This window comes from Stomoxys calcitrans, chromosome 5 (assembly GCF_963082655.1).
Source record: "Stomoxys calcitrans chromosome 5, idStoCalc2.1, whole genome shotgun sequence".
Taxonomy (NCBI): Eukaryota; Metazoa; Arthropoda; class Insecta; order Diptera; family Muscidae; genus Stomoxys; species Stomoxys calcitrans.
The window spans coordinates 141606386-141623477 of record NC_081556.1 but is presented as its reverse complement, the minus strand read 5'-3'; the positions used below and the strand labels follow the sequence as shown (position 1 = coordinate 141623477).

The 17092-nt window shown below is 39.4% G+C and overlaps 1 protein-coding gene across 1 annotated transcript in view; it reads right to left on the bottom strand.

Annotated features, from left to right (window-relative positions):
• Nucleotides 1-17092, bottom strand: part of LOC106086997 (tyrosine-protein kinase receptor torso) — a 147592-nt gene that overhangs the window by 47701 nt on the left and 82799 nt on the right. The window contains exons 5-7 of the mRNA XM_059368461.1: nucleotides 16538-16706; nucleotides 6587-6753; nucleotides 1960-2095 (exon numbers count right to left, since the gene is read on the bottom strand). Of these exons, the coding sequence (XP_059224444.1) occupies nucleotides 1960-2095; nucleotides 6587-6753; nucleotides 16538-16706 (472 nt within the window). The remainder of the gene's footprint in view (nucleotides 1-1959; nucleotides 2096-6586; nucleotides 6754-16537; nucleotides 16707-17092) is intronic.

Sequence of the window (17092 nt, the reverse complement as noted above, 5' to 3'; positions counted from 1 at the left end):
AAGGATAGTTTTAGTTCCATTTTTTGGTGGTGGTGCTAATGGTGATTTTAGCACCATTTCTTAGGGAAAGGGTTGTTTGAGTAGCCTTTTCTTTGGAAAAGTGTAGTTTTGGTACCAAATTATTTTGGGAATGGATATTTTAAGCACCCTTTTCTTTGCAAAGGGTTGTTTTAGTACCTTTTTCTTTGGGAAAGGTTTGTTTTTGTACCCTCTACTTTGCGGAAAGGTAGTTTTAGTACCCGTTTCCCAAAGAAAAGGTAGTTTTAGTACCATTTTCTTTGGGAAAGGATTATTTTAGTACGAAAGGGTAGTTTGAGTAACTTTTTCTTTGCGAAAGGTTGGTTTTAGTACACTTTTCTTTGGGAAATGATAGTTTTAGTACCCTTTTCTTTAGGAAAGGCTAGTTTTAGTACCCTCTTCTTTGTGGAAAGGTAGTGTTAGTACCCGTTTCCCAAAGAAAAGGTAGTTTTAGTACCCTTTTCTTTGGGAAAGGGTAGTCTTAGTAACCTTTCCTTAGGGAATAGATAGTTTTAGTACCCTTTTCTTTGAGAAAGTGTAGTTTTAGTACCCTTTCCCAAAGAAAAGGGTTGTTTTTGTTGTTGTAGCCACATTTTCGGTGGCGATCCTCGTCGAGCTCCTGTAGTTGAGCAAGCTCGTGCCGGTCCAAAGGACCGATCGCCGCGGGAACAGAGTGGCCATTGGCGCACAAAGGCGCCATTAACTTGTGTTGTCATATCGAGCATCATAGGCGCCCAGTATTTGTGCAAGAGCCGGTGTCGCCCGACGTCACACGGAGACTCTCCGCTCGGTACCGCGGAATGTTCGCGACAGCCGTCTCCGGCTGGACAGGATCCAACGAATCTTGTGGAGAAGAACTGCTGGCAGACTCAAAAGACGAGTCTAATGCAACAGTGGTGAAAATCTGAATCCTGACTATGTTCCGGTTTCTGCAGATAAATCTCCACCATTGTAAGACTGCTTTGGTGGCACTAAAGGTCCTTCTGATGGCAGGAGAATTGAACGTTGTTCTTAACCAGAAACCATGGTTGTGTGGGGGAATGGTTAGTGCACTTAGAAATCTGGGGTTTAAACTACTCAAGGGAACGGAGTGATGGGAGACACAGAGGCTGTATTCTTGCAAAGAGTAGTAAACATATTTTTCTTTTTCCGTCGCAAAGCACTGAAGTTTCAGTAGTAGCCAGCCTTGAAATTTATAAGTCTCAATACTAGCTGGCTTCTCCAAACATGGCACATGTTTCAGGACGCAGTCTTCAAGCTTTAAGTTGCTGATTGAAGGCGCTTCTGCAGGGAAGAGATCCTCATTGTGTGAATTCGAGATTCTAATCGACAAACCACTTGCAAGACTTTTCGCAGTATTTTTGGGCTACCACCATGGCGAATGGCAACACTACCTGTACCATTACAACGATTTGTGGTGCGACACACATACATTTTGTTCACTTTGAGGTGTATGAGTTTACCAACAATAGCTGGTTATGATTCTCTAGCCAAATATAAAGCAATTACACTATTCACGCAACACAAGTGGTACGCAAAAAACGTAAAACGATTTTTTATAAATATATATAGGAGGGTTTTTTAAGGAATTTATGACTTTTTCTTATGCAAACCAACAAATTAATGTGAGTGCAGATGTGAGAAACTAGCAATTCATAGGGTATATGGTAACAACTTGATTTCCATGGAAAACTTCCAAGAATTTAGTTTTTCAAAGTTAAAAGACCATTTACATTTAACGGTTTAACGCTCAACAAACATTTATGATAGCCACTATGGATCATGATTTTTGTTGGCGGGGTTCATATTTTTTATGGCTGACCCTGCTATTGATATGAAAATATGTACATAGTTGCGAATGAATGTTTATATAAGTTTATTATGTTACGCGATTTGTTCAACTGGAAGAGAAAATTGATGAAAGGACATCACCATGCTTACCTGGAATATGGCTGATGGTACTCGTAACTTCGGTTACTGCTGCAGTTGAACTTCCACCCAAAGTTGTTGCTGTCAGACGCACTTCAAACCATAACCCATAAATTTCGATGCCATCTATGAAGAAACTATGCATATCCTGCAAATGAATGAAATCATTAAAATTCAGTTATGTTTTGGTATATTTTTAAAGCCAAAACTTTATGGTATACAAAATTTAAATACTGTACATCGTTGGGCCATAGTAGGTGCCCACATACCAAATGCAAATTTTGCTCATGGACATTCCACTTATGAATAGGGGCAAACTGGTCACATATCAATGAGTGCAGTCCGATTCAAGTTTAAACTCAATGATTAGGGGCCTTCTTTTTATAGTCGAGCCCAAACGGCGTGCCGCAGTGCGACACCTCTTTGGAGAGAAGCTTTTACATGGCATAGTACCTCACAACCGTTGCCCCCATTAGGAGGGAAAAATCACCGCTGAAACCTTTTTCAGATGGTCTCACCAGGATTCAAACCCCGGGTGTTCAGCGTCATAGGCGGACATGCTAACCTCTACGCTACGGTGGCGTCCTATAAATGCGACCACATGCGAGATGTTGAAGAGCCTAAAGCAGTTCACTGTGCCAAATTTCAACAAAATCGGACAATTAATGCGCCTTGTATAGGCCAAGAGCTTAAATCGAGAGATCGGTATATATGGCAATAATATCCAAATGTAGTTCAATCTGTACCATATTCGGTACTTACGACGCGGGGCCTAACGCAACTCATTGTGTCATATTTCAGTGAAATCGGATAATATATGCGCCTATCATGGGCCCAAAGCCCTAAAACCGGGACCGATCCATATAACCGATGCCATATAAACTGATCTCGGAACTTGACTTGAGCCTCTAGAAGTCCCAATTCCCAATCCCAATTATCCCAGGCGAGTATGAGGTGTTTTGTTATGACTTTCAGCAACTGTGGTAAGTATGGTCAAAATCGGTTCATAACTTGATATAGCTGCCATATAAACCGATGTTGGATCATGACTCCTTGAGCCTATAGAGAGCGAAATTCTCATCCGATTTGGTTGCAAGTTGATATGAGGTGTTTTGTTATGACTTTCAGCAACTGTGCTAAGTATGGTCAAAATTGGTTCATAACTTAATATAGCTGATATATAAACCGATCTTGGATCATGACTTCTTGAGCCTATAGAGGTCGCAATTCTCATGAATTTGGTTGCGATTTAATATGAGGTGTTTTGTTGTGGCTTCCATCAACTGTGCTAATTATGGGTGTGCTATGAAGAGGGTGCAATTATTATAAGATTTGAATGAAATTTAGCTTGAAGGGTTTTGTTTTGACTTCCAGCAACTATGCCAAGTATGGTCTAAATCAGTCCATGACCTAATATAGCTACCATGTAAACCGATCTCCCGATTTTACTTTTTGAGCCCCTATAGGGCGCAATTCTTATCCGATGTAATTTGCACTATGATTTCTTCTATGGTCTCGAACATTCAAACCGTATATGGGCCGAACCAGTCGATAACCTGATATAGCTTCAAATACATAGAAAAATATCACACAGATACAGGGGCTCAAGAAATAAAATCACTTTATACAGCAGGTTATGGATCAATTCAGATCACATTTGGGAAGTATGTTGAAAGTCATAGGAGAAGTCGTTGTGCAAAATCCAGTCAATCGGATAAGAATTGTGCCGTCTGGAGGCTTAAAAAGCATATTCGGAAGATCAGTTTATGTGAGAGCTATATCTGGACCCTATATGGGACATATCTTCGAGTCATGCAAAACGTTAAAGCAGAAAATTTCTGCCAAATCGGATAAGATTTGCGCTCTCTAGAGGCCCAAAAAGTATAATCGGGAGATCGGTTTATATGAGAGTTATATCAAAACAAACAACCTATATGGCGCATTTACAATCCCAACTGACCTACATTAATTGGAACTATTTGTGAAAAATTGCATGCGACTAGCTTTACTCCTTCAAAAGTTAGAGTGTTTTCGACAGATAGGCAGACGACCGACTTGGTTAGATCTTACTAAAATGTCATGCCGATCAAGAATATATGTACCTTGTGGGGTCTTAGACCAATATTTCGATGTGTTACAAACGGAATGACGCATTCATAAAATTATGGCAGTATGGATGCGCTGAACATAGCCATTGAACGGGAATCGATCAAAATACCTAGAGATTACATTCATGCAGCTGACTGCTCATGGATATAGTCAAGGCATTAGGTGGCCGTAACAAACCAATTTACATTACTACTACACATTTTCGTCATTTGAATACACTCGACCAAGCTTGTTATTCAAAATATCAAAAATGTTTGCTGAAACAGCAGTTTTTGTCAGCTGAAAATGGGAAAGCAGACATTTATGCTGTTTCAGCAAACATTTCGGTCAGCTAAATCTGCAAACAAAACCTTCTGTTTTAAGTACAAAAATTTGCTGAAAACATGTAATGCTATTTTTATACCCACCACCATAGGATGGGGGTATACTTATCTAGTCATTCCGTTTGTAACACCTCGAAATATTTGTCTTAGACCCCATAAAGACCCCGACGCTCTGAGTCGATCTAGCTATGTCCGTCCGTCTGTCTGCCGAAATCACGAGAGAGGTCAATAGCGTAAAACTAGCCACTTGAAATTTTGTACAGATGCTAAATATCGATGTAGGTCATTGGGGATTGCAAATGGGCCATATCGGTTCAGATTTGGATATAGCTTCCATATTAACAGATCTCCCGATTTGACTTCTTGAGCCCGTGAAAGCCGCAATTTTTGTCTGATTTGGCTGAAATTAAGCATATAGTGTTTTGTTATAACTTTCAACATATGTGCCAAGTATGGTTTAAATTGGTCTATAACCTGATATAGCTCCCATGTAAACCGGTCTCCCGATTTGATTTCTTGAGCCCTTACAAGCCGCAATTTTTGTCTGATTTAGCTGAAATTGAGCATATAGTGTTTTGTTATGACTTTCAACAAATGTGCCAAGTACGGCCCGAATCGGTCAGTAATCTGATATAGCTCCCATATAAACCGATCTCCCGATTTGATTTCTTGAGCCCGCGAAAGCCGCAATTTTTGTCTGATTTAGCTGAAATTTTGCACATAGTATTCTGTTATGACTTTCAACAACTGTGTCAAGTACGGTCCGAATTGGTCAATAATCTGATATAGCTCCCATATAAACCGATCTCCGGATTTGACTTCTTGAGCCCGTGAAAGCCGCAATTTTTGTCCGATTTGGCTGAAATTTAGCATGTAGTGTTTTGTTATGACTTTCAACAAATGTGTCAAGTACGGTCCGAATCGGTCAGTAATCTGATATAGCTCCCATATAAACCGATCTCCCGATTTGACTTCTTGAGCCCTTACAAGCCGCAATTTTTGTCTGATTTAGCTTAAATTGAGCATATAGTGTTTTGTTATGACTTTCAACAAATGTGCCAAGTACGGTCCGAATCGGTCAATAATCTGATATAGCTCCCATATAAACCGATCTCCCGATTTGACTTCTTGAGCCCTTACAAGCCGCAATTTTTGTCCGATTTGCCTGAAATTTTGCACATAGTGTGTTGTTATGACTTTCAACAACTCTGCCAAGTACGGTCCGAATCGGTCAGTAATCTGATATAGCTCCCATATAAACCGATCTCCCGATTTGACTTCTTGAGCCGCAATTTTTGTCCGATTTAGCTGAAATTTTGCACAAAGTGTTCTGTTATGACTTTCAACAAATGTGTCGAGTACTGCCCAAATCAGTCAATAACCTGATATAGCTCCCATGTAAACCGGTCTCTCGATCATCCTTGTTCGGTTCCTAGCAGCTTTAATTTTTGCTGGTTTGACAGAAGTTTGGTATGTAGAATAAAATAATGCCCTTCAACTACGCTTTTACTTGAATTTTTTGAATTTGAATTTTGATTTTAATTTGTAGAATATTACTGTAAAGAAGCTACCTGATCAACAGATGGCTTGTGCACATAACATCGGATCCTTTGGTATACATTTCGAAATGTGGCTGAGCTCGCATTCATTTTTTGTTTTTACTCTACTAATGTGAACATGACTGACCATGCCATGGTTTCTAAATTTAAAGAAAAAAGACTATGGAAAGTATACATTCAGTGATGAGTATAAATATCCACTGAGACTCACATTTACATTTGTGTTTTTTTTTCTTCTAACATCCCCTTCATAATTAAGCAGCAGTCATTTTCAGCAAACAACAGACTTTTTAGCAGTAAGCCTGCTGCTCTGAAATGGCAGAACTACTACTGTAACAGCAGAACTACTGCGGTAACAACAGAACTACTGCTAAAATGACAACAAAATTAACTACTAATATTCAGCAGACCGTGTTTGCTATTTTCACCGAACTTTTTTCTATGAGTGTAAAAAAAAAATTTCAAACAAAATTGTGGTCTTTTCAGTTCTTAGCATTTTCTGCCAGCTACTCTGTATACATTTTATATCGCTTTAGATCAATATTTCGAGATGTTACAAATGGAATGACAAATAAATATAACCCCCCTAAGGCAGAGGTTAGATCTATTCCAAAAGATTTCTATAAAAATTTTCATTTAACTACTTACCCTCGAAACATTGAACTTCTGTCTTTTACCCAATGGTGAGAGATCCGTGGTATACAAGGTATAACTATCAGGCTGATATGTTGGTGCATCCCATGTTATGTTAAGCGTATAAATGTTTCGGTCTATCATAGCCTGTTCAACACTCAAATTTTGTGGTGTTTCGGGTGCTGCAAAAGAAAAACAAAAAAAAAAAAACATTACAAAATTTCTGCCAAATCTGATAACAATTGCGGCTTTTAGAAGATCAAGGTCTCAATTCGGGAGATTGGTTTACATATGGGAGCCATATTTGAATCATACTTGGGATGGTTGTTGAGAGTCAAAAAAAAAAAAACATCACTTTGCAAAATTCCAGCCAATTGAACAAAGAATTGTGTCCTCTAGAAGCTTAAGAAGGCCGAACATCGGTCTATATATCGGACCATACTAGGTTACGATGTTGGTGGTCACAGAAGAAATCATTGTCCAATATTTCAGACTTGGACCGTACTAAGTATCGATGTTGGTTGTCATAGTAGAAATCATCATCCAATATTTCAGACAAATCGGATAAGGTTCAAGAAGTTTAATCAGACGATCGGTTTGTATGGAAGCTATATTTAAACATGTTCTGATTTGGCCCAGTCATTCGAAAGCTCTTAAAATGCCATTACGATCAAGAAAATATATACATCATGGGGTCTTAGACCTTTATTTTGAAGTTTTACAATCAGATTGACGAATGGCCCTCTGCTGGGACATTTTTTAAAATCTTTAACCATATGATGGGGATATACTTACTTGGTCATTCTGTTTGTTACACCTCGAAATATTAGTATAAGGCCCCATAAAGTATTGGTTGCCCAAAAAGTAATTGCGGATTTTTTAAAAGAAAGTAAATGCATTTTTAATAAAACTAAGAATGAACTTTAATCAAATATATAATTGCCATTTTGTTCGATAACCTTTTGCCATCTTCCTGGCAAATTTAGTATTCCACGCTCATACAACTTCTGGCCTTTATCTGCAAAAAACTGAACCAAGTGCGATTTTATAGCCTCATCATTGCCGAAAGTTTTACCATTTAAGGAGTTCTGCAAAGATCGAAATAAATGGTAGTCTGATGGTGCAAGGTCAGGGCTATAGGGTGGATGCATCAAAAGTTTTCAGACAAGCTCACTCAGTTTTTGGCGAGTGACCAAAGATGTGTGCGGTCTAGCGTTGTCCTGATGGAATATCACACCTTTACGATTGACCAATTCTGGTCGCTTCTCCTTGATGGCTGTATTCAATTTGTCCAATTGTTGACAGTAAACACCCGAATTAATCGTTTGGTTCCTTGGAAGCAGCTCAAAATATACCACACCCTTCCAATCCCACCAAACAGACAGCATAACCTTCTTTTGGTGGATATCAGCCTTTCAAGTGGTTTGAGCTGGTTCACCATGCTTGGACCATTGTTGTAAACAATCCATTTTTCCTCTCCAGTTATGATTCGTTTTAAAAACGGATCGAATTCATTGCGTTTAATTCGCTTTGTTAAATGAATTTCATTCAATACATGTGGTACCCATATTAAAATTGACGCCAAACAAACAAATGTAAACAAAGTTTCGCGCACTTTTTTTTTTAAAGCAAGCTAAAAGTAACAGCTGATAACTGACAGAAGAAAGAATGCAATTACAGAGTCACAAGCCGTTGAAAAAATTTGTCAACGCCGACTATATTACTACTATATTACCGACAATTACTTTTTGGGCAACCCAATATTTATAAACTTGATCGTCAAGAGATTTTAAATTCGTCGTCTAGACATGTCCGTCCGTCTGTTCATCCATCAGTCGAAGGAATGTGGAAATCTTGCCGCTCGAAATTTTTCATAAATTCTTATTGATGTAGTTCGGTTGAGATTATAAATGGACCACATCAGATATAATTACCTACCAACCCATCTCCAGATTATATTTCCAGAGCTACTAGAGGATACAATTCTTAGGCGATTCCGGTACCATTTTCCACGACGATGTCTTTCATGAACTTTAACAGCTGCCTTAGGTATGGTCGAAACCTAATATAGCTGCCATATCCATCGATTCCCCAATAACACTTCTTGAGCCTCTAGAAATCTTGAGTGATGGCTTCTGCTATAACCTGTTATGAGTATGGTCCGAATCGGTTCAAAACCTAATATAGAGCCCATATAAATCGATCTTCCAATTACAATTGTTGAGCCTCTAGAGGGCCCAATTCTGTTGAAATATTGAGCGATGGTTCTGCTATAACCTGATATAGCCCCTATGCAAACCGATTTGACATCTTGAGCACCTAAAGGTTAAGTAAGGTTGAAAAGAGTATGCAGATATTATTCCGCCCTATGTTACTTTGGACATACAGCTAAGCAAATAATCGGCTTGTTGTGTGCTCTAAATACAAAAAAGTAACCTCGACAAAAGCTAAGTTACGAATTCCGTGCTACTTACAAAATCCTTAAATATTTTCCATGCCACTCCCCTTAGTGGGTTCACGTTTGGTATAGTGTCCCCACCTAAGTGCCGGTATCTGTTAAACGCGAATTCCGGGCAATGACAAAGGAAATGCTCCAACGTCTCATCATCTTCCCCGCATGCCCTACACATGCTATCACTTGCCGCACCGATTTTACAACAGTGAGCTCGTAGTACTATGGGTCCCGCTATTATACCGAGAGCTATACTGACCTTCTTTTTACTTCCTTTCAGTAATAGCCTCGTTTTCTCACAACCTGGATCCCCCCATAGGATTTTCGCAGTCCTATCGACCGTTTCTCTGTTCCACAGAGCAGCATGCGCATCTATCGCCCGTACCCTCAACTCGGACTGCGTCGACCCGAAAGTCTTCGGGTTAACCAAGTTTATTGACGGCAGTTCTCTGGTCTTCACTGCCAAATCGTCTGCTTTCTCATTCCCAGTTACTCCGCTAAGGCCCGGTACCCGAACGATGTGGACCGTGTCATATTCAGAGAAGGCTTTAATCTCCTTCTTGCACTGCAAGACTGTTCGTTATCTTACCGTCTCAGTTGTTATTGCCCTTATGATCCATCCATGTAGAATTGATGGATCCATATGGCAATACTAGGGTTCCGTCAATCCAAGACTGTGCCCCTGGCACCAGTGCCTCGCACTCGACCTCAAGTGTCGTCTCAAGTATTCGATTGGAAACCTCTTCAATTCCTTCCAGGTTTCCTATCGTCGCCTCGATTATACCGGAATGGTATGAACTGATCCCATCCTTAATCCATTCTCCCATCGCCTTAAGTCTCATAGTCGCCAAGGCTGCCTCAAACTTAATCTGTATGTCAATGGGACGGAGGGGTCTCCAATGCCCGGTGATCGCTCGTAATGCCCAAAGTTTTTTTTGGGCGCTATGTCCGCTTTAAAGAAGATCATAATACCCAATTTTTATTCGAGCGTTGTGACCTCCATACAGGCGGCCATAACGCCCAAAAATAAAGATGCCAGAAAGAACAAATAATGAAGGCGTTGTGAATTTTTATAAAAATATTAGAAATGTTTTTTTATTTAAAAAAAAAAATAAAAAAGGTCAAAAAGTCCAATGGGCGTTCTGACCCAGTTTTGGGCGGGCACAAAGCCCAAACAAATTTTTTGACATTTAGACAGCATCAGGGTAGGTCATAACACCCAAAAATGTTTTTGGGCGTTATGTCCCCTGGATGTTACGAACGGTCACCCCATTGTCCTAGTAGGAGTGGAAACCATGTTCTATGAACCTCTTGTATAATCCTAACTGGAACTTTTTCTCCATCGCAGTCCACCAATCTACTGAGGCATAAGTAAGTATGGGCCTAATCACGCTCCTCTAGAGCCAGTAGGCTATACTCGAATTCAGGCCACATTTCGAGCCTACGGCCCCTCTACATAGTGCTCAACGTCTGTGAGCCTTCTCAGTACGCTACTGAATGTGACACTTTCAATTCAGTTTCCTGTCCAAGATCACACCTAAGTATTTGACCTTGTCAGATATCGAAATTGTTTTATTGAGGAAACGTGGTGCTTTAAATTGGCCAACCTTTGTCTTCCTCGTGAAGAGGCATATTTCAGTCTTCGCTGGGTTAACATTGAGACCTCTGGGTCTAGCCCGGTCATATGCCATATGCTAGACCTTTTCGGCCCTTCTGCATAGTTCGTTCGCATTCTCATCCCTTAGAAGTATTATAACATCGTCTGCGTAGCAGACGGGTTTATATCGCTGCTCAGTCAGCATCGGTCGTTTATGGTGGTCGCCCATAATCGGTCGTTCATGGTGATCACCCATAATCGGTAATTTATGGTGGTCATCCATAGGAATGGCGATAAAATGCCTCTTTCCACTTTCTCCCTAATATTTATGCCATGGGACACACAATTTATCCACCTGTTCCTTAGCATATGGTTTATCTCGTCTCTAAGGACCGGGTCCACTCGGTGCTGGTCTAAGGATTGAATCGGTGTGTCGGTCCGACCATTGTTAAAAGCCCCCTCGATGTCAATAGACACCGCCAGGGTGTACGTTTTGGCATCGAAGAATTCTTCTATTTTATGCACAACCTCGTACAGGGCAGTCTCCACCGACCTTCTCTTGACATAGGCATGCTGTATTGTATTTGAGCAGTTCGCTGGATGTCCTACTCTCTATCATGGTGTCCAGAATACGTTTCATGGTCTTGAGTAGAAAGGAAGTAAGGCTTATAAGTCTGTAGGCCTTTGGTGTCGCATAATTTGCCTTGCCGTGCTTGGGTATAAATACCACCCTTGCCTCCTGCCAGGCTTTCGGAGTATATGCAAGTCCTAGGCAAGGTGTAAAAATAGTGGCCAGATGAGGTGAAAGATAGTCGGCCTGCTTTTGCATTAACGCCGGAAATATTCCACCAGGTTCGGGTGACTTAAATGGTTTGAAGCTCCTCAAGGCTTCCTTGACCATAAATTCCGTTATGATAAGCCTTCGATCAACCACATTATTCCAAAATTGCGGTGGCTCCGTGAGTCCCGTCGTATCCTGTGGAAAATGCGTTTTCATCAAAAGTCTCAACAAATCCCCCCTTGTCTCTGCGTTTCACTCCCATGTCGTCTACTAACGTTTCAGTTTGGACATGAGAGAAACTTTCTCATCTTGGCGGACCTGTTCGCAGAAAAGCTTCCAGGAGGCACGTTTTGCCGCTCTGGTAATTTTAGTGTATTCCTTGAGCCGTGTGTAATTTACATCCCAATATACATTCGCTTTTTTACGACGAGCTCTGTTAAAAGGTCTGCGGACCTCTTTCTCAGTGTTGCGAATCTCCCCGGTCATCCAGGGTTTTTCTTGGGCTGATTTGAGCACCTGACTGAGCACCTATATAAGACAATTCTTATCCAATTACATATAAAAAAAATCTATGTGAATTACTTTGTATGACCTCTCATTGCAAATATGCCAACATTCAATTAAGGAACAGGGGCAAACTTCTCATATATCAATGAGTGCTGTCCGATTTAATTTTAATTTGAACGATGAGGGACCTGCTTTTTATAGCCGAGTCTGAACGACGTGTCGCAGTCATCTCTTTGAGGAGAAGAATGGATGTCATACCAACTGGTACAGTACATCAATTTACTGTTTCTGATGTTCTCGCCAGGATTCGAACTCAGGCAGGCATTCTTACCTCTGCGCTACGCCTCCCGACCTCCCTTTATCCTTTTTTAATGTCTGCATATAAAGAGAAACCGTTTAAAGAACTTGATAATGCAATCCATGGTGAAGGGTACATAAGATTCGGCCCAGCCCTACCTCACATGCTTTTACTTGTTACATTTCTGCTTATAAAAATAAATTAAGCATAGAACTGATAGCCAAACTTAATACGTTTTAACGTTTTTTTTTTCTTTTTTTAAACTCCCACAACAAACTGTAATACGTTTGCGTCTACTTGCATTAAAATTGAGAAAATTTCTTTGAAAAAAGCTTTTCAACGAATATTATAAGCCATAATAAAAAATTCTTTAGCCCATCTTTTAATAACCTAAGATTAGTTATTCACAGAATTCTTGCGTCTGTTTGTTAGTTATTGAAGGATTCTTACTTTTGGAAGGAAGTTAAATGAAGCGTATGACTAAAGGAATCTTGAAAGCTCTTAGTAATATTCAAGGAATTAAATTGAACACAAAACAAGTAACAAGTCAAAGCGTGTTAAATAATTTTGTCCGGGTCGAATCTCCACCATGGATCGCATTTAAAAAGTTCTGTCAATAACTTTTTCAATTAGGAACTATTGTATATCAAGTTATGGACTGTACTTGTAAAGGGTGATTTTTTTGAGGTTAGGATTTTCATGCATTAGTATTTGACAGATCACGTGAGATTTCAGACATGGTGTCAAAGAGAAAGATGTTCAGTATGCTTTGACATTTCATCATGAATAGACTTACTAACGAGCAACGCTTGCAAATCATTGAATTTTATTACCAAAATCAGTGTTCGGTTCGAAATGTGTTCATTCACCGTAACGTTGCGTCCAACAGCATCTTTGAAAAAATACGGTCCAATGATTCCACCAGCGTACAAACCACACCAAACAGTGCATTTTTCGGGATGCATGGGCAGTTCTTGAACGGCTTCTGGTTGCTCTTCACTCCAAATGCGGCAATTTTGCTTATTTACGTAGCCATTCAACCAGAAATGAGCCTCATCGCTGAACAAAATTTGTCAAAATTTGAACACATTTCGAACCGAACACTGATTTTGGTAATAAAATTCAATGATTTGCAAGCGTTGCTCGTTAGTAAGTCTATTCATGATGAAATGTCAAAGCATACTGAGCATCTTTCTCTTTGACACCATGTCTGAAATCCCACGTGATCTGTCAAATACTAATGCATGAAAATCCTAACCTCAAAAAAATCACCCTTTATTAGCTGTGAGAAGTCATAACAAGTAAAAACGTGCCAAGTTCGGTCGGGCCGAATCTTATATACCCTCCACCATGGATGGTATTTATCAAGTTGACCGATATGAACCAAACTTGTCATGCCGTACAAGTCATAGAAAAATATCACCTCGAAAATTTCAGGTAGATTGTGTAAAATATTGTGTGTCCCGCACTAGCAGTCAGAAGAAATTCCACTTTGGGTTCTCATTTCTTTGAGAACCTGTCTGATTTAGCGGATGTGAACAGTCTCAAGTTGTTGGGCTTTTTGAAGCGATGTGGATGGCAGGAACTACAAGGCATCTTCCTTCTTCTGTTCCTGTGGTATCACAATGGACGAAAACGTCTAAGTGAGTCTGATGGCACAATCCCACTTAAACCTAATCTTACCTAACCTAGACGCATATGTCGAGGTGTTCTGAACGGAATGACGAAATTAGTATACCCCCATCCTATGGTGGAGGGTATAACAAGTAAAAGCGCGTTATGTTTGGCATGGTCGAATCTTATATATCCTCCACCATGATAAGTTACATCGGGGGATTGTTTTATATGAGAGCTATGGATTTGGTTCATATTTAGTCGTTGGAAGGCATGACCAGATATCGTGTGTAAAATATCAGCTAATTCGAATAAGAAATGCGTTCTCTGGAGATTTAAGAATTCTAATTGGGAGATCGGTTTGTGTGTGAGCTATATCTTAACATGGACTGATTTGGCCCATTTATAATTTCAATCGACCAATATAAACAAGAAGTATTTTGGTGCAAATTTGCAAGCGATTATCTTTACTCCTTTAAGTGCTTTAGACAGGCGGACGGTAGCCATGTCCGTCCGACTATAAAACAAATGACGATCAAGAATATATATTTGTACTATATCCCGTCTTAGACCAATATAAGGCTCAACAAAGTTGGTTGGCATGAGTGCTATATATAAATACAAGCTGGACAAGGCCCGCTGCGCCGTCCGGTGTGGCGGTGTTTTTGGGGGTGAGGTGGATCCCCATGTATCAGATTCGTGCTCTTGTCTTAAATACCTTCCATTTCAGCCTCATATTGTTATTATTGGTTAACATTTGAATTTGGCGGGCCTTGGGGTGGGGTGGCCGCCCTAGACATCCCACCTTCAATAATTATATCAAATTTTGAGTTGTTATAAACAAACTTAATTTCGTGTTAATCGCCCCACCCATCTCTGAGATCTGACGATTTTGAAAATAGGGTAATGGGGAGGGTCCACTCATTAAAGTTTGGATGTTAAATCTACTTCATTCCCTTGGTTTTGGTGGTGGATTGGAGTAGACAAACCCTTTGCTCGAAAGTGGATACCAGGTTCATACTCTACTCCCAAAAACCACATTCGAGCTACATTTTGATATAGTCGGTACATATGTGTGGTTCAGGGGGAGTTTATGAGATGAGTCTTCCCTGAAACACTTGGCCATAAAACAGATATCAGATTTGAGCCCTTTTTTGCCATAATCCACAAATATGTCCAGGTTGAGGTGTATATGGGGTGGGGCGGCCAAAGACCTGTGGTCGGTGGTGGGGGCGCATCGGATATCAAAAAATATATTTTTATATCAGCTTTTTACTATACTGAGACACCAAGGAATACATTTTTATGTCAGATTTGTACTCTTCTTTTAAATACCTTTCATTTGATACCCATAATGCCCAAAGCGGTAAGTGTCCTGTTGGGTGGTGCTTTTGGGGGTGGGAAACCCCAGACAATAAGGGTAAAATTTTAATGCCAAGTTCGTACTCTACTCTTAAATACCTATCATTTGATACCCATATTGTCCCAGTCGGTAAACATGTACGTTCGAGTGGGTTTTGAGATGGGTCGTCACCACAGGTCAGTTGACCGAAAAATTTTATACCAATTTTGTGTTTTTGGGGTACCTTGAGGTGGCATACAAAATTTCGCTTAAACCGGTGCACGCATTCGAGATCTGGCGTCCAAATTCTTTTTATATAATACAAGAAGATGTGCTAATTTGTGCGAAAACTTTATACGATATCTTTATATTGGGTTGCCCAAAAAGTAATTGCGGATTTTTCATATAGTCGGCGTTGACAAATTTTTTCACAGCTTGTGACTCTGTAATTGCATTCTTTCTTCTGTCAGCTATCAGCTGTTACTTTTATCTTGCTTTAGAAAAAAAGTGTAAAAAAAGTATATTTGATTAAAGTTCATTCTAAGTTTTATTAAAAATGCATTTACTTTCTTTTAAAAAATTCGCAATTACTTTTTGGGCAACCCAATAAGATAGCGTGCTTGCGTGTACTAAATATAAGTTAGAATACTTAACGCCTAAACAGAATGAGCGCGTTGAGGAGCGTCGCGTTGCAAAATACAACTCTGCAAACAAATGTTAAAAAAGCAACTCGCAAAAGCTAATCAATTTTTAATTTTGACGATCAAAAACACTACATCACGTGTGACAACAGAGAATGACGCTCGCTTTCACGCGTCAAAGTTGACAACTTTTTAACTTTTCCGCGTTGCTTTTGTGGAATTTGTGTGAAGAGTTGCATTTTTGCAATGCGACGCTCAAAACCAAAGCTCAACGCACTCATTCTGTTTTAGCCTTTAGAAGTTATGGCATATCGAGGGGCTACATACAACATAACGTTGGTCTACACTTCACAAACCTAAGCTGAAGGACAATTAAGAGAAAACGTATCTCTTGCTATGAAATTGATTGTTGTGGTTTTTCTTTACAATTTTCTTGTTGAAACATTTTCCTTTCGTTTTTTTCATTACCTCGTTATCTTCAAATTTCACAAAATCAATTAAATTTATTTTGTTTGTCGTTTAGGCTGGTCATTGATCTCCCAAGGGGGAAAGATACGGGCTGATTGACCATGAGAATGAATATCACTAGAATGAAAAGTTTTTTTTTATTGATTACAGAAATGAAATTAAATTTATCCGTTACGAATTTCTATGAAATCTTTGAAGATGATGATGCGTTTGGTTTTAAAAAATTACAAAAAAATTAAAAGAACAAAAAATTCAATGACACTTACCACATATGTTAAAGTTGTGGTTGTGCCATTCCAAGCAGGATGGAGCTCGAAAGGTTTTCCAAGAGAGTGCACTTTCTTTCATGTTCTTTGAATTCCGGGCACGAATGCCAACTTGATATTCAGAAGAAAAGGTTAAGTTTTCCAATTGGTATTTGAACAACTCGCGTGGCTGTAAGAAAAAAAAAAACAATTAAATAATTAAAAATATATATAAGCAAGTAAGAAGGCGTTAAGTTCTTTGGATACCCACCACCTCGGTTATATATTGTTATGGGTTGCCCAAAAAGTAATTGCGGATTTTTTAAAAGAAAGTAAATGCATTTGTAATAAAACTTAGAATGAACTTTAATCAAATATACTTTTTTTACACTTTTTTTTCTAAAGCAAGCTAAAAGTAACAGCTGTAAACTGACAGAAGAAAGAATGCAATTACAGAGTCACAAGCTGTGAAAAAATTTGTCAACGCCGACTATATGAAAAATCCGCAATTACTTTTTGGGCAACCCAATATATAAAGAAATTCCTGATCGCCATTTTATGTCGATCTAGCCATGT